General features: G+C 46.7%; 1 protein-coding gene across 4 annotated transcripts in view; it reads left to right on the top strand.

Moving 5' to 3' along the window:
* Positions 1-27,337, top strand: part of mtif2 (mitochondrial translational initiation factor 2) — a 73,780-nt gene that overhangs the window by 8,946 nt on the left and 37,497 nt on the right. For 3 of the 4 annotated variants that reach the window (XM_072507849.1, XM_072507848.1, XM_072507850.1), the window contains 4 exons: positions 600-803; positions 16,714-16,825; positions 20,285-20,456; positions 25,692-25,852. In XM_072507849.1, coding sequence (XP_072363950.1) covers positions 606-803; positions 16,714-16,825; positions 20,285-20,456; positions 25,692-25,852 — 643 coding nt within the window. In that variant the 5' untranslated portion in view covers positions 600-605. Of the gene's footprint in view, positions 1-599; positions 804-16,713; positions 16,826-20,284; positions 20,457-25,691; positions 25,853-27,337 lie in introns of those variants that run through there. The other variant, XM_072507851.1, reaches the window with a different exon arrangement.

Raw genomic sequence — 27,337 nt, forward strand, 5'->3', positions numbered from 1 at the left:
GATGGAGAATCAGAGAAACTCTTTCTAGAGAAATCTGTGATGCTTGAAATGCACCAGCAGATTTGATGATTGAAATAAGTCAATATTATGAAGACCCACTGTCTTAGTTCACAAACAAGAATGACTATGTGGGCAAGGTGTCAGATCCTGGCTGGAATAACCATAACATTGTCATCCTTTATATGAGAAGTAATCTTAATTCCACAACTCTGTTCCTATATTCCTTAATTCTTCTTTCCTGATGCACCTATCTTGTTAACTGAATTTCATGCAGATACACACAAGCAGAAATATCCAGTAGGTCAATTATCAATACTGGGACCTTTGTCGTCTTTATGGCTGAAGAATTCATTAGCTTAACCACTTTGGAATTAGCAATATGAATGTTTAGTTTTTTAATATTGTAACAATGATGGTGCAAAATGTATTGTTATGAAGTAAATAACTTGCATTTATATAGTGCCTTTGACTTCCGCAGAGAATCCCTAAGCGCTTTGCAGCCAATTATACATTTTAAAATACTTAAATGTATTAAATAATATAAGAACTTTATCAATATTGACAGTCTTAAAATGCTTTATAAATGATTTTATCCCCAGTTGGTGATGATGATGAGAAGATTGTTGGTCAGACTGAAGCCTGCGACATGGAAGCAGTGTATTCAAGGGATCCATACTCTGAGATGGAGAGATACATATGACATGTGGCTGCGTCCAGGCCTAGTGGTTTTGCAACAAAGCTGGATACCTGGAGGCATCATCAAATTTAGACTGCCATTTATCAGACATTTAGTCACTAAAAAGGTATGGTGGTTTATTATAGCTTTTGGTCCGGTCATAGTTTCTACTCTGACTTACCATCATGCTTGCATTAGATCTCTAACCATTAAGTGGCAGTTGTGGGCATCTATTGTTGCTCTTTTTAGCCTTAGTTTATTAGCTCTGATTACGTCACCTTTGCTCACGAGTCGCCAGGTATCTTTCTGATACCGCCACGTGGTTCAAGTTCAAGTTATGATTAATTAGTAAGATTGAAATCAACGGTCATTTATTATATACAACAAGTAATGTATACACAATAATCCTACTATCTATATAATAAACCTATCACTACTGGCCAATACTTAACTTTAGGAAGAGCCCACCAGGTCAGGGAAACAAATGGCTTATCCAATCGGATCTGGCCCGTGGGATTCAAAAGGCTGATACATGTCGATGGCTAGGAGTCTTTATCGGATAGTGATCGCTGGATTCAAACTTACAGTTGCTGGTTGATGTTCTTGCGAAGGTCTTGAGCAGGCAAAGAAGGGATAGAGAGAGAGATCTGAACTTGGCCCCTCACTTTATAGGGCCCAGGGGCTTCCCGCCTCTCGGGGCGGCCCTTGACCCTGAGTCCCAAGTGATTGGACTTGTTCCCAATCACTGGGTTCGATACGTCCAATTGCGAGGCCATTCCCCGATCGGGGGGTGGTCGTTCACCTGCCTTTGTTTCGGCCACTGCAGGCGCCGACAGATCTGGCCCGGTATTCAATTGCTAATATGTTGCAATTGTACCCGGGGATAGCTGATTAAACTGCAGATGTCTGGGTTGATGGGCTGCTAATAGTCCTGAGTATAACTGCAGATGTCTGGGTTGATGGGCTGTTAATAGTCCTGAGTATCGATCTGGGCCGACTTCCCCAGAGCCGAATATGATATTCTGCCTGCAGCTGTCTGTTTGTGTCTTGTTACCTGCTTTTCCAATCAGCCTTTCCGGTTAGCCATTTTAAATCGGGTTTTGGCCAAATTAATCGGGAAGCAGCCATTTTACGTGGCTGCACTGTGCCAGTTCACATTTTCTGATATAAATTAATGAAACAATAAACATTTTCTGCCTCCCATAGAAGGTTGTAAATGTTCCAATTTCTTTTGTGGCTGATCCAATTAGCTTGAACAATGCCGCATTTTCCAGTTAGTTATCATAGAATCATAGAATTTACAGTGCAGAAGGAGGCCATTCAGCCCATCGAGTCTGCACCGGCCCTTGGAAAGAGCACCTTATTTAAGCCCACACCTCCACCCTATCCCCATAACCAGTAACCCCACCTAACCTTTTTGGACACTAAGGGCAATTTAACATGGTCAATCCACCTAACCTGCACATCTTTGGATTGTGGGAGGAAACCGGAGCACCCGGAGGAAACCCACGGAGAGAATGTGTAGACTCCGCAGACAGTGACCCAAGCCGGGAATTGAATCCTGGTCCCTGGTGCTGTGAAGCAACAGTGCTAACCACTGTTACCATGCTGACCTTCTGTGTTGTAGCGTTAGTAATTGTAAGTTACACCTCTTGTCATGACGAACTTTATAATAGTATTGGAACATCCATGTAATTATGCAAAATGTGATATTGAAAATGAGTTAGGCTTCTATACTAATGCATATGGAGCCATCAAGTATCAGTATGGATAACTGTTGAACAAATAGTTGACCTCTTCTATATGCACAAAGAACACAGATGTTATGTGCATTGCATAAGAGAGCTTAGTGAGCACAAAACCGTAAGCAATCTAGAAATAATTATAGATGGTTTAAGACGAGCCATCACTGTGGAAAATTTTGGCTACATGCATGGAGAAGACTACCTTCATATGAAACAGGATTAAAGGAAAAATAATTTGGTCAGGTTTCAATTCCTCATTGAGACTCAAAGTAAGTATTCAACTTTGGAAGATTAGCAGACTTCAATTCTGTAATTGGGGAAATTGTTGAGTTGACTAGCCATTGTAATAGGAATGTAGTTTTGTCAGCCTGCAAACAAGGAACATTTTCTACATGGCTTTAGGTAAAACGGACAAAGTGTGTTTTTATATTGGATTTAGATTGTGTATCTTAAATAGAGTTCTCTTTTCAAGGTTCAGACTCATTTTGAGTTACTTTCCACAAGTAAAGCTGAGTATATGTTACAATGATCAAGGGGAACAATTTATGAACACGGGGACAAGGTTGATTGATTTCTGGCCAAACAACTCAGGAGCCAGACGGCTTCTTTGTTTATCTCCCAGGTCTACGACTTCTCCCATAATCTTACTACTGAATCCTCTGATATTAATTTGACTTTTGCTTCTTTCTATAAATTGGAACCCCCGTCGGATAGCATGGCAATGGCTGATTTTCTGAATAATTTGGACATTCCATCTGTGGATGCGGACATGAACAAAGATTTGGAGGATCCTTTGCATCTAGATGAGATTACAAACTGTGTTAAGTTAATGTAAAATGGCAAGGCCCCAGGCCCTCATGGCTTCCCTATTGACTTTTATAAAACGTTTTCTACTCCACTCGCTCCCTTATTATTAAAAATGTCTAATGACTCATTGTCTCAAGGCTCTCTGCCCACAACGCTGACTCAAGGTTCCATCTCACTTATACTCAAAAAAGATAGGGACCCTATGAACGTGGCTCATATCGGCATATCTCTATTTTAAATGCAGACATAAAGCTGTTAGCTAAGGTGTTAGCTTGCTGTTTGGAGCCTTGTCTTTCTGGTTTAATATCCAAAGATCAAACTGGCTTTGTTAAGGGGTACCAATTATTTTCAAATGTACACCATCTTCTTGTCATTATACTTTCCCCAACTGCCTTGACTGCCCATGAAGTTGCCGTCTCTCTAGATGCAGAGAGAGCTTTTGACCAGGTGGAGTATTTGTTTACTATTCTGGGTAAATTTGATTTTGGTCCAAAATGAATTTAATGGATTTGTCTTCTCTATACCTACCCTACTTCAATGTGCACACTAACTCTCTATACGCAAAATACTTCCTCCTAGCCAGGGGAACCTACCAAGGGTGCCCTTTGTCTCCACTATGTTTTACTTTGGCAATAGAGCCCCTGTCCATCATCTTAAAGTCATCAACACTTTTAACAATATATATTTTTATTGAATAAATGTTTCATTATAACAAAACAATGCCACACTAAACAACAAATACATAAAGGTATGATGCATGAATAGCACAATCAATAAGTAACAACCCCACTAAGCCCAACCCTTCAACATGTAACTACATAAACTAAACACCCCCAACAGCTAATGGTGACTAACACTTGGAAAAAGGAAATTAATGGCTGCCATCTAGAGTAGAATCCTTCTACTGACCCTCTAATGGTGTACATGACCTTCTGTAGATATAGGAACTCCATTTAGTCACTTAACCAGGCCGAAGCACTGGGCGGAGTAGGAGATCTCCACCCCAGCAGAACTCGCCTATGGGCTATCAACGAGGCAAAGGCGAGAACGTCCGCCTTCACCCCGTCGGTAGCACCGGCGAGTCTGAAACCCCAAAAATGGTCACCAGCGGACAAGACTCCAGCTCGATATCAAGAATCCCTGACGTGGTGTTAAAGAAGGAAACCCAAAAGCTTATAAGTTTAGGACACGACCAGAACATATGGGTATGATTAGCCGGCACCGAGCACAACATTCACACCTATTCTTCACCCCTGTGAAAACAACACTCATCCTCATCTTGGTTAGGTGAGCCCTGTGCACCTTGAACTGAATCAAGCTGAGCCTAGCAAACGAGGCGGTTGAGTTGATCCTGTGAAGAACCTGACTCCACATCCCCCCCCCATTAAAAACCGGACCCAGTTTACCCTGCCAATTACTCTACAGGATCTGGCCATAAATGTCCGAAATCTTCCCCTCACCCAACTCGGCCAGAGATAAGATCCTATTCAAAAGGGAGGGTGAGGGTGCCAAGGGAAAGGAAGAGATCTCCTTGCGCAAGAAATCACAAACCTGGAAATGCCTAAATAAATTAGTCCTTGGGAGTTGGAATTTGTCCAGCAGCTCCTCAAAACCAACCAATCTAACCTCCACAAATAGGTCTCCGAACCTCTCTCGACTGTCCTTCCCCCATGACCTGAACTTCAAGTCTAAACCTGCTGACACAGAGATGATTCCTACAAATAGTGGCTAACGACATGGAGCCAAGCTTAAAATGTTGTCTATACTGCCTCCTAATCCTCAGAATGGATACCACTATCGGACTCGAGATAAATTTTGCAGGGGAAAACAAAAAGCGAGGCAGTTACCAAGACCCCGAAGCTAGAACCACTAAAGAGCACACCTCCATCTGCCTCCATCTGGAATTCAGATCCTTGAGCCACCCCAGTACTTTTTCAATATTAGCTGCCCAGTAATAAAATGACAAATTAGGTAAAGGTAATCCAACCGACTGTTTTTCTCTGGTGAAGAAACATCCTACGAATCCTTGGGGGTCTTGCCCGCCCAAATGAAGGAATCTATCACTTTGTTGACTCAAGCAAAGAAAGATTTGTGGAGCAAAATGTGGAAACACTGAAAAAGAAAATAAAAACCTCTGAGGACATTAATTTTAACAGTCTGAACCCTGCCCGCCAAGGACAGGGGAAGGTTATCCCACTTCTGCAAGTCAGATTTAACTCCATTCCCCAGAGTAGCATATTTGAATTAAGAAGCGAAGGGACTATCCAGATTGACAGATAACGAAAGCTAGATCTGGCAAGGCAAAAAAGGCATCGACCTCCGATCAGCTCCCCGCCCCCAGGGATTAACTGGAAAGTATTTGTTCTTATCCAAATTCAACTTCTACCCCGAGAAATAGCCGAAACTCCTAAGTAGCTTCATTATATCATCCATGGTGGAGACTGGGTCTGTGTTATAAAGAAGCAAATCATCTCCATACAAGAACATCCCTCCATCCCAACTTTATCCCCCTCCACTCAGTGGAAGATCGTAACTCTATGGACAGTGTTTTTAAAAAGACATTTGATAATAATAATCTTTATTGTCACAAGTAGGCTTACATTGCAATGAAGTTACTATGAAAAGCCCCTTTTAGGGGCGGCATGGTGGCACAGTGGTTAGCATTGCTGCCTCACAGCTCCAGGGACCCTGGCTCAATTCGGCCTAGGGTGACTGTCTGCGTGAAGTTTGCACTTTCTCTCTGCGTCTGCCTGGGTTTCCTCCGGGTGCTCCGGTTTCCTCCCTCAGTCCAAAGATGTGCAATTTAGGTGGATTGGTCAAACTAAACTACCCTTTAGTGTCCAAAAGGTTAAGTGGGGTTACTGGGTTATGGGGATGGGGTGGAGGCATGGGCTTAAGTAGGGTCTTTCTAAGGACCGGTGCAGACTCGATGGGCCGAATACGCTATAAATTCTATAATTCTGTGAAAATTCATTTCCGGGATGTGGGTGTCGCTGGTTAGGCCAGCTTTTATTGCCTATCCGTAGTTGCCCTTCCAAAGGTGGTAGTGAGTTGCCTTCTTGAACCTCTGCAATCTTTGAGGTGTAGGTACACCCACAGTGATGTTAAGAACCAAGTTCGAGGATTTTGACCCAGCGACAGTGAAGGAATGGCAATATATTTCCAGGTCAGGTTGGTGGGTGACTTGGAGGGGAACCGCCAGAGGTGGGGATCCTGGGTATTTGCAGTTCTCTTAGATGGTAGTGGTCATGGGTTTGGAAGATGCAGCTGAAGCTTCTCGAGTTGCTGCAGTGCATCTTTCTATCATAGAATTTACAGTGCAGAAGGAGGCCATTCGGCCCATCGAGTCTGCACCGGCTCTTGGAAAGAGCACCCTACCCAAGGTCCACACCTCCACCCTATCCCCATAACCCAGTAACCCCACCCAACACTAAGGGCAATTTTGGACACTATGTGCAATTTATCATGGCCAATCCACCTAACCCGCACATCTTTGGACATCTTGTAGGTGGTAGACACGGCTGCCTGTGTTTGTTGATGGTGGAGGGATTAAGCGGGTTGGATGGTGTCGAGATTCTTTTTTTTTAAAATAATTTTTATTAAAGGTTTTCATAAAATATCAATAACAAAATGAAAAAAGGAATCCAACAGGGTTAAGTACAAAACACAATCTAGAAAAGCAACCCCCCATACCCACCCCCTCGTACATAAATAATAACTTAACATTAACACCCCGACTTAACACAACAGGTATATACACCCCCTCAGACCCTTCAGTGTAAATAACAAAAACAATAATAATGTAAATCCCCCCCCCCCCCCGCGAGCTGCTGCTGCCATTGACCAATGTCTTTCGTTCTGCCAGGAAGTCTAAGAACGGTTGCCACCACTTAAAGAACCCTTGTACTGACCCTCTCAAGGCGAATTTCACCCTCTCCAATTTAATGAACCCTGCCATATCACTGATCCAGGATTCCACGCTTGGGGGCCTCTTCCACTGAAGAAGAACCCTTCGCCAGGCTACCAGGGACGCAAAGGCCAGAATTGCGGCCTGTTTCGCCTCTTGCACTCCCGGCTCCTCTGCCACCCCAAATATTGCGAGCCCCCAGCCCGGTTTGACCCTGGATCCTACCACCCTTGACACCGTCTTCGCTACGCCCTTCCAAAATTCCTCCAGCACTGGGCATGTCCAGAACATATAGGTGTGCTTTGATGGGCTCCCTGAGCACCTAACACACCTGTCCTCACCCCCAAAAAACCGGCTCATCCTTGTCCCGGTCATGTGTGCCCTGTGCAGTACCTTAAACTGTATGAGGCTGAGCTTCGCGCACGAAGAGGAAGAATTCATCCTCCCTCGGGCATCTGCTCACGTCCCTTCCTCAATTTCCTCTCCCAACTCCTACTCCCACTTACCTTTCTCCTCCACCACCGAGGCCTCCTCCTCCTCCTGCATCACCTGGTAAGTTTCCGAGATCTTCCCCACTCCCACCCCCCCCCCCCGAGAGCACCCTGTCCTGTACTGTGTGTAGCAGTAGCCGCGGGAATTCCACCACCTGCCGTCTGGCAAACGCCCTTACCTGTAAGTACCGAAAGGTGTTCTCCAGGGGGAGCCCGTACTTCCCCTCCAGCTCACCCAGGCACGCGAACTTCCCGTCCACAAACATGCCCCCCAACTTTCGTATCCCTGCCCTGTGCCACCCTGAAAACCCTCCACCTGTTCTTCCTGGGGTGAACCGGTGGTTCCCCCGTAATGGGGTCCACGCCGAGGCCCCAACTTCCCCCCTGTGCCGCCTCCACTGCCCCCAAAGTTTGAGGACAGCCACCACCACCGGGCTCGTGGTATACCTTCTTGGAGGGAGCGGCGCTGTTGCCAGCGCCCCCAGACTCGTACCCATACAAGACGCCGTCTCCAGCCTCTTCCATGCAGCCCCTTCCCCCTCCATCACCCACTTGCGCACCATTGTCGCATTGGCGGCCCAGTAGTACCCACAGAGGTTGGGTAGCGCTAGTCCCCCCCTATCTCTACTCCGCTCCAGGAACACCCTTCTCACCCTCTGAGTCCCTCGCGCCCACACAAACCCCATTATACTCCTGTTGACCCGCCTGAAAAAAGCCTTCGGGATAAACACGGGGAGGCACTGGAACAGGAACAAAAACCTTGGGAGCACCGTCATTTTGATTGACTGCACCCTACCCGCCAAGGACAGCAGCAACGCGTCCCACCTCTTGAACTCCTCCTCCATTTGCTCCACCAGCCTTGTAAAATTAAGCCTATGCAGGGCCCCCCAGCTCCTGGCCACCTGGACCCCCAAATACCTGAAGCTCCTCTCTGCCTTTTTTAGTGGGAGCTCGCCAATCCCCCTCTCCTGGTCCCCTAGATGAACTACGAACAGCTTGCTCTTCCCATGTTGAGCTTGTACCCCGAAAAGTCCCCGAATTCCCTCAGAATCCTCATTACCTCCGGCATTCCTCCCACCGGGTCCGCCACATACAGCAGCAGGTCGTCCGCATAAAGTGACACCCTATGCTCCTCCCCACCTCGCACCAACCCCCTCCAGTTTCTTGACTCCCTCAGTGCCATAGCCAGGGGTTCAATCGCCAGTGCGAAGAGCAGGGGGGACAGGGGACACCCCTGTCTCGTCCCTCGGTGCAACCGAAAGTACTCGGACCTCCTCCTGTTTGTGGCCACACTCGCCATCGGGACCTCATACAACAGCCTAACCCAACTGACAAATCCTCCCCAAACCCGAACCTCTTCAGCACCTCCCACAGGTACCCCCACTCTACCCTATCGAAGGCTTTCTCAGCGTCCATCACCACCACTTATATCCGCCTCCCCTTCCCTCGCCGGCATCATGAAAACGTTCAAAAGCCTCCGCACATTCGCGTTCAACTGTCTCCCCTTCACAAACCCCGTCTGGTCTTCATGGATGATCTGCGGCACACAATCCTCAATCCTCGTGGCTAAGACCTTCGCCAGCACCTTGGCATCTACATTTAGCAAGGAAATCGGCCTGTAAGACCCACATTGTAGGGGATCCTTGTCCCGCTTCAGGATCAAGGAGATCAGTGCCCGGGACATCGTTGGGGGCAAAGCCCCCCCCCTCCCTTGCCTCATTAAAGGTCCTGACTAACAGCGGGCCCAACAGGTCCATATATTTTTTATAGAATTCGACCGGGAAACCGTCCGACCCCGGTGCCTTCCCCGCCTGCATGCTTCCTATCCCTTTGATCAGCTCCTCCAACCCAATCGGGGCCCCCAATCCGCCACCAGTCCCTCTTCCACCTTTGGAAACCTCAATTGGTCCAGGAAGCGACCCTCCCTCCCTCCTCTCGTGGGGGCTCGGATCGGTACAATTCCTCGTAAAAGTCCCTGAAGACCCCGTTGATGCCAACCCCACTCCGCACCACATTCCCTCCCCTGTCCTTAACTCCCCTGATCTCCCTAGCTGCGTTCCGCTTCCGAAGCTGATGCCCCAGCATCCGGCTTGCCTTTTCCTCATACTCGAAAATCGCCCCCTGGGCCTTCCTCCACTGCACCTCCGCCTTCCTGGTGGTCACCAGGTCGAATTTGTTCTGGAGGCTACGCCTCTTCCTCAACAATCCTCCCTCAGGCTCATCCGCATACCTCCTGTCTACCCTCACCATCTTCCCCACCAGCCTCTCCCTCTCCCCTCCCGCTCCCTCCGCTCCTTGTGGACCCTAATGTCGATCAGCTCTCCCCTCACCACCGCCTTCAGTGCCTCCCATACCATCCCCACTCGGACCTCCCCATTGTCGTTGGTCTCCAAGTACTTCTCTATACTTCCTCGGACCCGCTCGCTCACCCTCTCGTCCGCCAACAGCCCCACCTCCAAGCGCCACAGAGGACGCTGGTCCCTCTCCTCCCCCATCTCCAAGTCCACCCAATGCAGCGCCCTACTCAAATTGAAAAAGTCGATTCGGGAATAAGCCTTATAGACATGTGAGAAGAATGAAAATTCCCTAGCCCCCGGCCTTGCAAATCTCCAAGGGTCCACCCCTCCCATCTGGTCCATAAACCCCCTCAGCACTCTAGCCGCCGCCGGCTTCCTACCCGTCCGAGACCTGGAGCGACCCAGTGCCGGATCCAGCACCGTGTTAAAGTCTCCCCCCATTATCAGGCCCCCCACTTCCAAGTCTGGGATCCGACCCAACATACGCCGCATAAAACCCGCATCGTCCCAGTTTGGGGCATACACATTGGCCAGTACCACCCTCTCTCCCTGCAACTTACCACTTACCATTATTACCTACCGCCATTATCTCCCACAATGCTCGACGCCTCGAATGACACCTTCTTTCCCACCAAGATCGCTACCCCTCGATTTTTGGCATCCAGCCCCGAGTGAAACACCTGACCTACCCACCCTTTCCTCAATCTTACCTGGTCTACCACCTTCAGGTGTGTCTCCTGAAGCATAACCACATCCGCCTTGAGCCCCTTCAGGTGCGCGAACACGCGAGCCCACTTAACCGGCCCATTCAGTCCCCTTACATTCCAGGTTATCAGCCGGATCAGGGGGCTACCCGCCCCCCTCCCCCGCCGACTAGCCATGACCCCCCTCCGCGGCCAGCCACGCGCCCACACCCCACACCCGGCCCATTCCCCACAGCTGCATACCCCCATCTCGACCCCCCCACTCGCTCCAGCTCCTCCTTGACCATAGCAGCAGCAACTCGATTTCCCCCCCCCCCCCCCCGGCTAGGACCCATCCTAGCTGATTTACTCCCCCCATTGCACTTCCGCAAGTCAGCTGACTCCTGCTGACCCCGGCCACTCCCGCCTCTCCCTCGACTCCTCTCATTGTGTGGCACACCCTTCTCTCCCGTCCCCATCCATAGGCTCTCCCCCTCCCCCTTCCGTCCTATGCGCGGGAAACAACCCTCGCTTCCCTGCCCGGCCCCGCCCCCTCGAGTCTTCAGCGCGGGAAAAAGCCCGCACTTTCCACCTACCAGGCCCCGCCACCTCTGACGCAGCTCCTTTTACAGGCCCAGTCCCCTCACCCCTGACTCGGGCCTCCCCCTCCCCCAAGGGCCCCCATCTCACCGCCGTCCACCCCCCCCTGTTCCGTTTACCTACCCCCCTCCAAAAGCCCCCCCGACCAACCCAACCAAAACAGTGCCCAACCCGCCCCAGCCACCCTCACCGACCCGAAAGAGAAAAACACAGAGAAAAAGAAACCCGGAGCAATACAAAGGCTCCCCTCGAAACAAAAATAAACATAACATTTCAACCGCAGTCCCCAATCGCCCATCCCGACCCTCAATCTGTGTCCAACTTCTCGGCCTGAACAAAGCCCCACGCCTCCTCCAGAGACTCAAAATAATGGTGCCGGTCCTTGTAGGTAACCCACAGTCACGCCGGCTGCAACATGCCAAACTTCACCCCCTGTCTGTGCAGCACCGCCTTTGCTCGATTGTACCCGGCCCTCCTCTTCGCCACCTCCGCACTCCAGTCCTGATATATCCGAACCTCCGCGTTCTCTCACCTGCTGCTCCTCTCCTTCTTGGCCCACCTGAGCACACACTCCCGATCGACGAACCGATGGAACCTCACCAGCACCGCCCGCGGAGGCTCGTTAGCCTTGGACCTCCTCGCCAGCACTCTATGGGCCCCTTCCAGCTCCAGGGGCCCCTGGAAGGACGCCGCTCCCATGGTGACCACATCGGCCCCCACGTCTGGCCCCTCCAGCCCTTCCGGGAGGCCCAGAATCCGTTGATTCTTCCGCCTCGACCGATTCTCCATCTCCTCGAACCGCTCCTGCCATTTCTTGTGGAGCACCTCGTGCGCCTCCACCTTTACCGCCAGGCCTAAGATCTCGTCCTCATTGTCAGAGATCTTTTGTCGAACTTCGCTGATCTCCACCCCCTGGGCCGTCTGTATCTCCAGCAGCTTATCAATAGAAGCCTTCATCGGCTCTAGCAGGTCCGTTTTAATCTCTCTGAAGCAGCGCTGGATAACCTCCTGCTGCTCCTCCGCCCACTGCATCCACGCTGCCTGGTCTCCGCCCGCCGCCATTTTGTCCTTCTTCCCTCGCACCTTCTTCGGGTCCACCACCACCTTTTTTGTCGCCCCGCTCCTAGTTGAAGCCATATACTGACGGGGAGCTGTTATAGACTCCTTCCCACACCGGGAAACGTCGAAATAGTGCCATTGGGGGCCCTGAAAAGAGCCCAAAAGTCAGTTTTTGCGGGAGCCGCCGATTGTGCGACTTAGCTCCGCATAGCCGCAACCAGATGTTCGGTGTCGAGATTCTTGAGTGTTGTTGGAGCTGCACTCATCCTGGCAACTGGAGAGTATTCCATTACACTGCTGACTTTTGCCTTATAGATGATGGACAGGCTTTGGGTGTCAGGAGGTGAGTAACTAGGGTTCCTAGCTTTTGACCTACTCTGGTAGCCACAGTATTAATATGGCTAGTCCAGTTTCTGATCAATGGTAACCCCCAGGATGTTGATTGTGGGGAATTTAGTGGTGGCAATGCCATTGAATGTCAAGGGGTGATGGTTAGATCCTCTCTTGTAGGAGATGGTCATTGCCTGGCACTTGTGTGGCGCAAATGTAACTTGCCACTTGTCAGCCTAAGCCTGGGTATTGTCCAGGTCTTGCTGCATTTGGACATTATCTGAGGAGTCACGAATGGTGCTGAACATTATGCAGTCATCTGCGAACATCCCCACTTATGACCTTCTGATGGAAGGGAGATCATTGATGAAGCAGCCGAAGATGATTGGGCCGAGGACACTACCCTGAAGAACTCCTGCAGTGATGTCCTGGAGCTGCGTTGATTGACCTCCAACCACCACAACCATCTCCCTTCGTGCCAGGTACCACTTCAACCAGCGGAGAGTTTTCCCCGATTCCCATCGACTCCAGATTTGCTGGGGCTCCTTGATGCCATACTCGGTAAAATGCTTCCTTGATGTCAAGGGCAGTCACTCTCACCTCACCTCCGGCATTCAGCTCTTTTGTCCATGTTTGAACCAAGGATTTAATGAGGTTAGGAGATGAGTGACCTTGGTGGAAACCAAACTGAACATCCGTAAGCAGGTTATTGCTGAGTTAGTGTCGCTTGATAGCACTGTTGATGACTCCTTCAATCACTTTGCTGATGATGGAGAGTAGACTAATATGACAGTAATTGCATTAAACCAATACATTTCATAATTTCCTCAGAGCCCAATGGGGATTCCAATTCCTCCCATCTCTCCCTCTGCACCACTAGGAAGGACAACCCCTCCAAAAACTGCATCATGGGTGAACTCTCCTCTGGGGATTCCGATATATAAAGACTTTGATAAAAGGCTTCAAATGCAGTATTAACCTTCGATGGGGCGGAAACCAGCATGCCACCCGAGTCCTTTATCTGCAAAATCTCCTAGGAGGCATTAAACATGTCCAATATCAGTGGGATCAACTGCCCCACAAAATTCTTATAGAACTTGATGGGGAATCCATCTGGGCCCGGAGCTTTAGCCACCTTAGCTGGTGCGCTGAAAGACAATGGCCTTCTCCCCGTGTTTGTAGAATGTCCCCCTCGAGCGTTGCAGCTGGCTCACTATCTTGCCCACTGAGATTAGCTTAGTCTGCAACTTATTCCTACTCTCCAACAACTCCAGTTTAGGGGCAAGTGAGTACAGGTGATCCACCTCAAGGATGGAATCTACCAGCCTCTGCCGCTCCACCCTCCCAATCCTTTCCTTGTGTTACTTGTAGAAAATTATTTTTCCCCTAATGACTGTCTTAAGGGCCTCCCACAATAAGCAACACTGTCAAAGGATATCCACCAAGCTGGTATGGAACACCGTGTGTCCTTGTATGCTGATGACTTATTTTCTATTACTAACCCTGTTGTTTGTGATGATGACATAATGAATATTCTCAGCACCTTTGGCTCATTCCCTGGCTATAAATTGAAAATCAACAGAAGTGAATGTTTCCCGGTCAGCTCTATTGCCGTTCCGTATATCTGTTGCTGGTTTTCTCTACTTGGGTATGAACATAACACATTCTCTTGCTCCTCTTCATAAAACGAACTTTACAAACCTTGTCGCCAAATTTAGAGTGGATTTACAGCACTGGATCAGTTTGCCTCCTTCCTTAGCTGGCAGAATTCAATCTATAAAAATGAACATTCTTCACAGGTTCTTATTTATTTTTCAATGTCTTCCTATCTTTTTTACCTAAATCATTTTTTGTTCTGGTAAACAAGCTGATTTCAACATTTACCTGGGCTGGCAAAACACCTAGAACCCATAGAGCGATACTTCAGAGAAGGAGACGGGATGGTGGGCCAGCACTACCTAATGTGCTGTAATATTATTGGGCAACTAATATTCAAAAGATTTTAATATGGTGTCAAGATTCAAGTATAAACTGGTGTCTTATGGAAGCGCGTTCCTGTGGCTCATCCTCACGTCCTGCCTTAACTTGTGGCCCGCTATCCTTATCTCCTTCTAAATACAAGTCAAACCCCGTTGTGATTTCTACTTTAAAAATATGGAAACAATTTAATCAACATTTTAAACTTACCACTCTTTTTCTATTGGGCCCTATTTGTAACAACCACTTACTCTTGTCTGCTAAGCTTGACCTGGCATTTGTCTTGTGGAGGGAGAGAGGACTTGAACGTTTTACTGATCTGTTTGTAGTTTCACCGAGCTTGCTGCCAAATTTAATCTGCCTCAGTCTAGTTTTACCATTATTTTCAAGCCCGTAGTTTTGTTTGCTCCCATTGCCCATTCTTTCCTCAACTACCTCCAAACTGACTATTGGAAGAGATTTTGTTTCTGCCCCAATCTCGCAGAGGTCTTATCTCAACATTGTATGATCTTGCGCTGTCCTCTAGACCCTCTCCTCTTCACAAGATAAGAGATGACTGGGTGGCGGCCCTTAGGCTTTACACTGCAGCCGACTGGTGGGAGGAAGCGCTTCGTAGGGTCAACTCCACGTCATCCTGTGCTTGGTTAAGTTAAATTCAATTTAAAGCTTTGCACAGAATTCACTTCACCCAGGCCAGAATTAGCAAGTTTTCTTTCAAACACTACCAATAGATGTGACAGGTGTTCACTTGCCCCTGCAGACCATACCCACATGTTCTGGTTGTGCTCGAAGCTGGTTGATTTTTGGTCGTCCTTTCTTGACACTCTCTCCAAAGCCCTCGATATTGGCTTGCAGCCTTGACCTTTGATAGCATTATTCGGAGTCCCATCTGAATTGGCCAGTCTTAAGGCAGATGTCATTCACTTATAGCCCGCAGACGGATTCTATTAACTTGCAAGTCCCCCAAGCTACCCACTGTTTCATCCTGGTTAGAAGACTTGATGTCTTTTTTTTAATCTGGAGAAAAAGAAATATACTATAAGCGAATCTACTGAGAAATGTTATTGTACATGGCAGCCTTTTTTTCTGTCTTAATTACTGTTGACTTTTAATTTTTATTTTTGGATAGTTTTTGTCTGTGTTTATTTGTTTATGGTGGGGGTGGAGCTACGCCATTGTATTGTAATGCACCTTCTCTGTCTGCTCCTTATCTCCCTTTGAAAGCCAATAAACTGAAATCTAAAAAACATGATTTTTCTTGGATGTTGCAATACACAAAACTGGCCAGTCAATATCTTATCGTTTCATGGAATGAGACTAGTTAGTTAGTTGTTCTATCTTCTATCTGCTGATTTGGGCAGTTGAACAGGGTTTAGCTGAGAGCAGTTGTCCTGCTTCCTTTTCAGCCATGGCTTTGCTGACTTGACTTACTTTCAGCCATCAGAGAGAGAGACTTTTATTTTACTTGACAGATCAGGGCTGACTGCTGCTGTCTTTCCTTGCTCCTGTGTCATGCACTCTGACATACGCAGTACTAGTCCACACTGACCAAGTTTTCAGCTGGCTTTTTTTTCCAGTCTCCTCTGTATTCTTGGAAGGCAAAAATCACAAACCGGCTTGGGATTTAATTTACAGGATTATGATTCCTGCTGAGGGGATATTCAGCTTCCATTATCTCCACAGGAGATTATAGTTGATTGCTTAGTGTTTTTGATATGTCCCTGTCTGGAAAAAGGTTGTGATATTCCATTGTCACACCGCAGCATTTCAGGCAGTGACTGAATTTGCATTGTCAGAGTTTACACCTCAACCATCTTTGGCTTAAAAACACATGTCTTATTTAAAAGTTCTATATGCCCTTATTAATTCGGGATTTTGCTTCCTTGTCATGACAAATGCCTCATGGAGACAATAGTTTTGAATATTATTTTATTTTGGTTGTGGCAAGTTATGGCATTTTTGAGTTTTTAAGTGTCTGTTCTCTTTTGTAATTATCCAATGTTGGATACAATGCCATAGTTGTTTCCAGAATAATGAGGACATAATCTAGGCTGATCATCCAGTGCAGTACTGTAAGTTCCTCGTGCGCTATGTATTTTACGAGTTTATTCTTTTGTAAATTCCTGTTTCTCTCTTTCAAGAAAGATAAATATAAGATTGCTCCAGTGAAACAAAAGCAAGTGAAAAAAGAAGTGGAGATAAAGCAAAGAATGACTGTCTTTGAACTTGCAGAAGCAATGGATAAAGATACAGGTAAGCATAAAATGAATACAATTATGCTAGTCAAAACAAGAGATGTGACATGGTTGTAGAATGCAGAAGAGCAACAACCAAGTCTAGTAAGCCTTTGCTCAATGTCCTGTGCAGGCAGTGAGCTACTTTGCCACCGCACACATCCTACAAGTCTCTGGTATATTGTGATTCCTGAATAACCATGACAGCCCAGTCTTGTGATGTTGCTGACAGGCCATCAGATTTAATTACCTTGTCTAAAGCAGTACTTTTAGGCTGTTTGCAGTCAACGTTGGGATTTTGTATTATTGTGGGCACCCCAGGAGAACTGGAACTTGCAGATTGAGGTTTTCCATGCCAAACTGATTTTTTGCCTGTTTACTTCGATGAATAGAAAGCACGGAAGTGCAAACATTGTCCACAAGGTATAACCTTGGACAAACACCAAACAAATGCAAATGCTCCAAAGGTAAGAAAACAGGTCATGGACCACGTTGTTCCTAGAACTCAGATTGAGAGCATCATTAATTGAATTCTTCTTGGATAGGATGATGCATGAGTGACAAAATGCATTATTTTATCCCTATTTACTATTTTTGTTGTTCATTATTATACTTCAAGATTAAAATCAGGTTCACAGAAAGAAAAATTTCAGTCTGGTTGATGAAAAGGGAACACAGAATGTTGTACGAGTCAGGAAGGCATTTGGCTGTTAGTATTTTATTTGTAACTCTTTTACCTTCAGACTTTATTTTAAAAGTAACCCTGTAAGGAAACTGCTCAATAGGTAAGGGCAGATCTCTCACTAATTTGACATTGGAAAGGAACTTGATGCAGCATTAAGATATAAATATTTTGATGTTCTTTGTTCCTGGTCAAATGTTAATTAATGGCTCCATAATTACCAGAACACTGCACTTTAAGTTATTGTCAAAGGACTCTATCTCAAATGCAGTATTTGTTATGTTGCTGTCATTCCCTACATATGAGGAGGTTTAGGGGCTGGTTTAGCACAATGGGCTAAACAGCTGGCTTGTAATGCAGAACAAGGCAGCAGCGCGGGTTCAATTCCCGTACTGGCCTCCCCGAACAGGCGCCGGAATGTGGCGACTAGGGGCTTTTCACAGTAACTTCATTGAAGCCTACTTGTGGCAATAAGCGATTATTATTATTATTATTATTGTTCTGTATATTACAGTAAATTTGTTGTATTGTCATTGCTTACATCTTCTTCCATCGGGCAGGAGATACAAAAGTCTGAGAGGGCAGGAGATACAAAAGTCTGAGAACACGCACAAACAGACTCAAAAACAGCTTCTTCCCTGCTGTTGCCAGACTCCTAAAGGACCCTCTTATGGACTGGCCTCATTAACACTACACCCCTGTATGCTTCACCCGATGCTGGTGTTTATGTAGTTACATTGTGTACCTTGTGTTGCCCTATTATGTATTTTATTTTATTTTATTTCATGTACTAAATGATCTGTTGAGCTGCTCGCAGAAAAATACTTTTCATTGTACCTCGGTACACGTGACAATAAGCAAAACAAACAAACAAACATGATTTTTATAAATTGTCTTCTATAGTTTATTGTCTAAGACGTGGTCTGGTAGAATTTTTATTCACCTTCAGAGTCTCCCAAGGATTCAACTTTCACCCCCTCCTCTCATCTACATGGCTTCTGATCCTTGGTGCTATTCTTTATGTGTATTCAGTTTTCCTGTGTATGCTGACGATATCCAGCTAAACCTCTCTTCACCCTCTCTCCTTCCCTGCGTGCCGTCAGACCGCTTGTTCACCAATTAATCGTGTTTCAGCTGCAATTTTCTCCAGCTATTCTTTGAGAAGATCAAAGCCAGCCCCAATTTCTAACCTGGTGCTGGTGAGAAGGGACTATTACTTAGTCAATGTGGGACACAAGCAATTATAGCTCTCAGCTCCATTTAAATTTTGCTGTGCCAATTCCCACCCGAAGCTAATGGGGTTGGAATGGATAAAAGCAAATTGCTGCAGGTGCTGGAATCTGAAATAAACTGCAGGTCACCAATTTGGACTCAATGAAACAGGTCCTGGCGTAGTTGTAGGTACAGCAAGAAGACCCTGGGGGTGAGGGGCCCAGAAGAACGCTTCTTGTTCTGATTGACACAGAACCATTTCAGGAGAATTAAATAACTTCCTTGGGCCACTTCTGACCCTTGATCCTATGTGTTATCAGCTTTCCATGATGGATCAGGCAATGCAGCTGTGATTCCAAATTAAAATTTCACTGGTCTATGAATTATTGTAATTGGACCCTGAATTTCCATATCAACAAGGACACCAACACGTCCAGCCTGTGGGGCATGTAGCCTACATTTCCCCCCAAAACAGGAGTTAAACTGATGAAAGGCATGAATACTGGGAATTCAGCAGATAGTCACTTTAACACCACAAACGTGCTGCTAAGTGAACAGAGTTAAAATCATGCAGCATCATAAAATACATATTCTTGCCAACAATTCCACCCACTACTTGGCCACTTTCTCAAGCTGAACCAAATTTTGATTTGATTTATTGTCACATGTACCGAAGTATTTTTCTGCGGCTGAGGGAACGTACACAGTATGTACATAGTAGACAAAAGAATAATCAACAGAGAACATTGACAAATGGTACATCGACAAACAGTGATCGGTTACAGTGTGGAACAAGGGGCCAAACAAAGCAAACAAAGCATATACATGAGCAAGAACAGCATAGGGCGTCGTGAATAGTGTTCTTACAGGGAACAGATCAGCCCGAGGGGGAGTCGTTGAGGAGTCACGTAGCTGTGGGGAAGAAGATATTCCTTTGTCTGGATGTGCGAGTCTTCAGACTTCTGTACCTTCTGCCTGATGGAAGGGTCTGGAAGAAGGCAATGCCTGTTTGTAATTTCAGCATCCTATTTGACCCTGTATTTCAGGTTCTAATCCCCATACCTCCTCCATCACACAAACCTACCTCTTTAACATCAATGGTGTCTGCTCATAACTCAGTCTGTCTGCTGCTGTTTTTGTCCCTTCTGGTCAACTATTCCGAAGCTCATCTAGTTGACCTATTGTCCCCTTTCCGGAAACGTTTATCATCATCATTCCTGTCCTTACTGACTTTCATTGGCTCCCATTGAATCACTCCTCATTTAAAATTCTCATCCATGTGTTCAAATCTCATCGCTGCTTGCCATTCCTCATCTCCGTAGCTTCATCTAGTCCAGCAACTCTGTGTAACGTTCCATTCCTCTGACTCCCAGCTTCTTGACTACTTTCTCTCTTAGTGATTGTGCCTTCAGCTGCCTAGGCGGACTGTCCCTCCAAACCCTCTCCATCTCTCTCCCCTTTTAAACCCAACATGATAGGATAAGGAAAATAAAGTATTAAAACAAATATCTAAAAAAGAGAAAAATAAGTTATATCTGCATATATTTCTATATATTCAAATAATTCATTATTTTCTGAATGCAGATCATGTGTACGAAGCTCTACTCCACACAAATATTGACGTAGACTCCCTGGAACAGGATTTTATCTTGGAGGAAAAATGGATAAAGGAGGTCATAAAGAAGTCTGGAATGAAGTTTAAGTGGGCAAAACTTTCAGAAGAAAAAGTTAAAGAAAATAAAGATGCTGTGAGGAGGTAAGTTCTGTGTTTATTTTGCATATATTCAGCCAATAATTATTATGCTCTGTTAATGTTTTGGTAATATATCAATATTTTTAAATTGAAAAATTCAAGCCAAATTGAAAGATTTATTTTGCATATTCTGTGCCAGTGGTATCAAACCACTGTAGAAAAATTGAATAAAAATAAAACCTGATGGATCACCAGGCATCAACTTACACACTGGGCATGACAAAGGTTCACTGTTCCCTGTCGAACCTACAAAATTCTCCTCACGAACGTCTGAGGACGTGGGTGAAAAATGAGAGACAGACTAGTCAAGCAGCAGCCTGAACAACAGTCATACTCACTGAATCATATCTTGCAGCCAATGGCCCAGATTCCTCCATAGCTATCCCTGGAGATGTCCTGTTGCAGCTGCAGGACAAAGACACCAGAGGTGTCAGTGGTCAGGAGGGAGTGGCCCTTAGAATCCTCAGTGTTGACTCCAGACTCCATAATTCTCATGGCATTGAGTCAAACATGGACAAAGAAACCTGCTCATTACCACGTACCTCTCTCCCTCAACTGATGAATCAGTAGTCCACCTAGTTGAACACCACTTAGAAGAAGCACTCGGGGTACAGAATGCACAGGATATACTCTGGGTGGGGAACATCACTATCCACAATTTTGGCCTGGATTTTCGCTCCCTCATCAGGAGTGCAGAGTCTGGACATTTCCCAGCTATACAAACCTGACCTTGGAGAAAGTCACCTAGAAGATCAGATTTGATGGGTGGTATGTCAGGGTTCCCTGAGAGTCGGGCTGGACCACGCAGAATAAGTGCAGAGGATGTCAGATGCAGGAGCGGGCTGGGCAGAAGGCCTGCCTCAGTGCACCAACACTGTATTATAGTTTTAAAAAACAATTAAAGCTGCCCTCCAGCCCTCACCCCACATACATTCTCTTTTTCTTTAACAAACAATTTTATTGAGGTATTTTTTTTGCATTGTAAACAGTTACAGATGACAGAAATGTGCAAGCATCAATATAAAACCAATACTTCAATCAAACCATACTGCACATGCCCGTTCCTCTCCCATAGACACTACCCGCCTATTTATCCCTCCTACTCTACTCTAATCTCTCCCCCCCCCCCCTGCTGACGTTCACTCTCCCGCGAAGAGGGATAAAGATTGGGAGGTACTGGAAGATGAACAGGAATCTAGGGAGGATTGCCATCTTTACAGTCTGCACCCTCCCCGCCAGTGACAGCGGGAGTGCATCCCATCTCCGAAACTCCCTCTTCATTTGTTCCACCACTCTAGTCAAATTTAACTTAGCAACCTGCCCCAGTCTCGTGCCACCTGTATCCCCAAGTATCGGAAACTTTCCTCCACCAGCCTAAATGGCAGCTCCTTCGGTCTATTCTCCTGGCCCCTTGCCTGCACCACAAACATCTCACTCTTGGCCATTTCAACCCCCCCCCTAGTCATTCCCTTCCACCCCTTCGCAGTTCTCAACGCCATCACCAACGGCACTATGGCCAGCGCGAACAGCAACGGGGAGAGTGGGCACCCCTGTCTGGTCCCGCGATGTAGTCTGAAATAATCTGACATTATCCTGTTCGTCCTAACGCTAGCTTTTGGGGCCTGGTACAATAGTCTGACCCAATTAACCAGTCCCTCCCCGAACCCAAACCGTCCAAGCACCTCCCACAAATAGCCCCACTCCATCCGGTCGAAGGCCTTCTCAGCGTCCATTGCCGCCACTACCTCCACCTCCTTGCCCGTCGGGGGCATCATGATCACATTAAGCAATCTTCTCAAGTTAGCTGTCAGCTGCCTGCCTTTCACAAACCCTGTCTGATCGTCCCCAATCACCTCCGGTACGCAGTCCTCCATTCTAATCGCCAGGACCTTGGCCAGGAGCTTGGCATCCACATTGCCAGTGGGCAGCATGGTAGCATTGTGGATAGCACAATTGCTTCACAGCTCCAGGGTCCCAGGTTCGATTCCGGCTTGGGTCGCTGTCTGTGCGGAGTCTGCACATCCTCCCCGTGTGTGCGTGGGTTTCCTCCGGGTGCTCCGGTTTCCTCCCACAGTCCAAAGATGTGCAGGTTAGGTGGATTGGCCATGATAAATTTGCCCTTAGTGTCCAAAATTGCCCTTAATGTTGGGTGGGGTTACTGGGTTATGGGGATAGGGTGGAGGTGTTGACCTTGGGTAGGGTGCTCTTTCCAAGAGCCAGTGCAGACTCGATGGGCCGAATGGCCTCCTTCTGCACTGTAAATTCTATGATTCTATGATCTATGATCAGGGAGATTGGCCTGTATGACCCGCAGGATTCCAGGTCCTTGTCCTGCTTCAATATCAGCGAGATGGTGGCTTGCGACATCGACGGCGGTAGGGTCCCTCTGTCCCTTGCCTCATTAAAAACCCTTGTCAGGAATGGTCCCATTATCTCCGAGAACTTCTTGTAAAACTCTACTGGGTATCCATCCGGCCCCGGGGCTTTCCCCGACTGCATGGCCTTTTGACCCGCCAATACCTCCTCCATTCTAATCGGGGCCCCCAGCTCGTCCACTAGTCCCCTGCCTACTTTTGGGAAGGTTAGTCCATCCAGGAACCTTTTCATCTCCTCTGGCTCTTCCGGGGTTCTGAAGTGTACAGCTTACTATAGAAGTCCCGAAATACCTTATTCAGTCCTGCCGGGTCCTCCACTCTGCTCCCCTCCCCATCAACCACTCTACTTATTTTCTTGGCCGCCTCCCTCTTCCTAACCCACATACATTCTCAACCACCACACTCACCATGCCTCATCTCCGCCGCCCCATGCCACATCATGCCCTACACCCACCCCCAAGGCCCCTCACATCATTCATGCCAACCTTTGCCCCCACCTCCAATGGCTCCTCATACCCCCCATGCTAACCTATGCCCCTCTATCTTACCGCATGGCCCCTCGTACCTTCCAGGTCACCTTAAGTCTCTTGCCTAGCTCTTATGGCCCTTTATAGCCCCACAGCCAATTTAGTGCCCATTCATACTCCACTCTGCTCCCCTCCCCATCAACCACTCTACTTATTTTCTTGGCCGCCTCCCTCTTCCTAACCCACATACATTCTCAACCACCACACTCACCATGCCTCATCTCCGCCGCCCCCTCCCCCCCACCCACCCACCAACCACCACCACCTTTTGCTCTAACTCCTACCATGCCAATTCACCCAGTATCCACCATGGGCAGATCCCAGGACCTCGGCTGAGATTAAATGAAATAAAGTTCCAAGTGTCTATTGCAGACTTTATTGTTCAGAAACATTCTCATTCATAAAAATCCATTTACAACATTTATGTTCCTTCAACTACGTTTTCCTTTATAAACTCTGTACTTGCTAGCATACATTGACTTCTAATAAAATAACACCTAGAATCATAGAATCCCTACAGAAGGAGGTCAATTGGCCCATCGAGTTTGTACCACCCCATCCTCATAACCCCACCTAACCATTGGACGCTAAGGAGAAATTTAACATGGCCAATCCACCCGACCTGCACATCGTTGGATTGTGGGAGGAAACCGAAGCACCCGGAGGAAACCCATGTAGACACGCGAGAACATGCAAACTCCACACAGTCACCCGAGGTCAGATTCGAACGTGGGTCTCTGGTGCCACCGTGCCGCCCTGGGTTTTAAAATTCTCATCCTTGTTTCAAATTCCTTCATGGCCTTGCCCATCTCAATATCTGTAATTTCCTTCAGCCCACAAACCTCGGATATCTGCACTCATCTAATTCTGGCCTCTTGAGCATTCCCGTTTTTACCTTCTCTACCATTGCAGGCTGCGCCTTGAACTGCCTTGATCCTAAGCTCTGGTATTCCCTCTCTAAACCTCCTTGCTCCTCTACCTCGCTTTGCCCTTGTAAGATGTTCCTTAAAACCCACTTCTTTGACTGTGCTTTTGGCCATCTACTTTAACATCCTCTTATGTGGCTCAGTGTCAGATTTTGCTTTATCAAACTCCTATTTGTTAAAGATGCTATAGAAATACAAGCTGATGTTGTTATCAACTGTCCCCAGGTCGGTTATTCTTTCTGATAGTCTTTCCCCATGATGATTGTGCCATATAGAAATATTATTTTGCATTTTGTTATCTTTTCAAGACTTGGAATCATAGAATATCTACAGTGCAGAAGGAGGCCATTTGGCCCACCGAGTCTTCACGGGCCTTCTGAAAGAGCACCCTACTGAGGCCTATGCTTCCACCTTTTCCTCATAACCCCACCTAACTTCTTGGACACTAAGGGCCATTTAGCGTGGCCAATCCACCTTACCTGCACATTTTTCGACTTCTTATTAGATTCTTAATTGCTGAGGAATTAGTTAACTTACCGTGAGATTGCAAGTGCGGGACTTTCTGCGTCGACAGGTGCAGGTGCGGGACTTTCTGCGTAGACAGGTACCAACCTTCCCACTCCTGCTGGGGGGAGAGACTGAGGAGGGCCTTTGGGCGGGCACGTTGAGTAGAGTCAACGCGACCACGACGTGCGCCAGGCTCAGCCTGATTCAATTCAAGGTCGTGCACCGGGCTCACATGACAGTGGCTCGGATGAGCAGATTCTTTGGGGTGGAAGACGGGTGCAAAATGTGCGGGAGGACCAGTGAACCATGTCCACATGTTCTGGGCATGTCCAAAGCTGAGGGGATTTTGGCAGGGGTTTGCTGACGTCATGTCCAAGGTATTAAATACAAGGGTGGCATTGAGTCCAGAGGTGGCAATTTTCGGGGTGTTGCATGATCCGGGAATCCAGGAGGAGAAAGCGGCAGATGTTCTGGCCTTTGCTTCCCTGGTAGCCCGAAGGCGGATATTACTAGTGTGGAGGGACACAAAGCCCCCGAAGTTGGAGACCTGGCTATCGGACATGGCTGGCTTTCTGTGCCTGGAGAAAATTAAGTTCGCCATGAGAGGGTCATTGTTTGGGTTAGCCCAGAGGCGGCAAGCATTCATCGACTTCTTCGCAGAGAATTAATCGTCAGCAGAAGGGGGTGGGGTAGGTTAGTGTAGAGTACGGGGGTTAAGTAATGGTGGGACCTGTGGGGGAGGGAGGTGGTATTTGCACTATGTTTATATTTATATGTACATTGTTTATATTGCTGCTGTTACAATGCCAAAAAAAAACGCAATAAAATGTTTATTTAAAAAAAACTAACCGTGAGATTTCCACCACCATCTGTGAACTAATCACAATGTACTTTCTGTTTTAGGCCACACTCAGATCCAACTGTACTAGTTCCCAGGTCACCTGTGGTTACTATAATGGGTCACGTTGACCATGGAAAAACAACATTACTTGACAGTCTTAGGAAAACTCAGGTTGCAGCTATGGAGGCAGGAGGTATCACTCAACATATTGGCGCATTCCTTGGTATGTTTCGCAATCCTCTGTATGCATGCCTCAGTTGACCCTGATAAATAATTTTTTCTGAATTGTAGGTTTTAAAACTCTGGTACTTAGATTTTTAGGTAATGAGGATTTTTTATTGAAAATGTAATCAACTCCCAGTATTGTTTTTTTGATACTTATTGGAATGTATATGCCATATCAACATTTTAGTTTTAGTAGCATTTTCCTACAATAACATCTGTAAAATATCTATTTTCTGCAACTATCTTTCTGTCATCGCTACATGGCATTTGCCTGCTCTAATCGGGAGTGTCAGATTAGCCGCAATGAGAAAGAATCAGAGGTGGCACACAAATAGTTAATACAACATAGTGCAATGAGGTTTATTTTATAAGATGCTGCTCAAACAGGGTACAATGGTGAACTCCACAAAAGCCCGCAAAATGCTCTGATGATGTCATGAAATTTTTTTTTTTTAAGTACCCAATGCTTTTCCCAATTAAGGGGCAATCCACCTACCTGCACATCTTTGGGTTGTGGGGGTGAAACCCACGCAAACACGGGGAGAATGTCCAAACTCCATGCGAACAGTGACCTGGGGTTGGGATTGAACTCGGTCCTCAGTGTCGTGAAGCAGCAGTGCTAACCACTGTACCACCGTGCGCCCTCTGATGACGTCATTGTGTAACACATTTCATTACACCAGCCAATAGTGTAACTCTGATACATAACACCCCTCCCTCTTTACTCCTTTAGTATCCCTGGCATTTTTATTTAAACAAACACTTTAACACAGATCCAAAACATTTTGCCATAACCAACATTATTATGTTACGGAAACATATGTACATTAGTACGACAGTTTCTTGTGTGGATGTCTGTCCCATTTTGGCAGAACACGACGTTCAGGAACTTGGCTTTAAGGGGTACCAGGAGTCTCTTCCTGTATGGTGGGCGGGGTTACATCTGACGAAACAAACTCAGGAACTGTCTCTGGTTGTGTACGTATTCTCTGATTCTGTCGTAACAGATTCCGTAATTTATACTGTTGTAGTTCTCAAGTCGGGCAGGTCACTATCCATACTCCATGTGATAAAAACATCAGATACTGATTCTTTACTCTCTGTACACGCAGATAATAACTGGTCAGCGTGCCAATCCCAAATTCGTCAGATTTTACAGTATATGAAAGCGGACTGGTTTCCATGAATACAATTGCTGGAGTCCATTTTTCGCCTGAGGTGTAATTTCTTGCGAGAACATGTTCCCCACAGTCAAAGACTCTGCTTTTGGAATGTTGTTCCTTTCTAGCCACTTGCGTCTGATGTTGTTGCCTGACTATCTCTGAAGTTGAAGGGGATGTCAAAAGGTTGAACTGTGTGTGCAGTTTACGATTGAAAATTGTGTAACTGGTGAGCTTTGTGTTGTTGAATGTGCAGTGTTTCTGTATGTCATTAGAAAGCCTTTATCCCTTGAAACCTGCACTGCATGCTTGAGCGTTTATAT

This window comes from Scyliorhinus torazame, chromosome 1 (assembly GCF_047496885.1).
Source record: "Scyliorhinus torazame isolate Kashiwa2021f chromosome 1, sScyTor2.1, whole genome shotgun sequence".
Taxonomy (NCBI): Eukaryota; Metazoa; Chordata; class Chondrichthyes; order Carcharhiniformes; family Scyliorhinidae; genus Scyliorhinus; species Scyliorhinus torazame.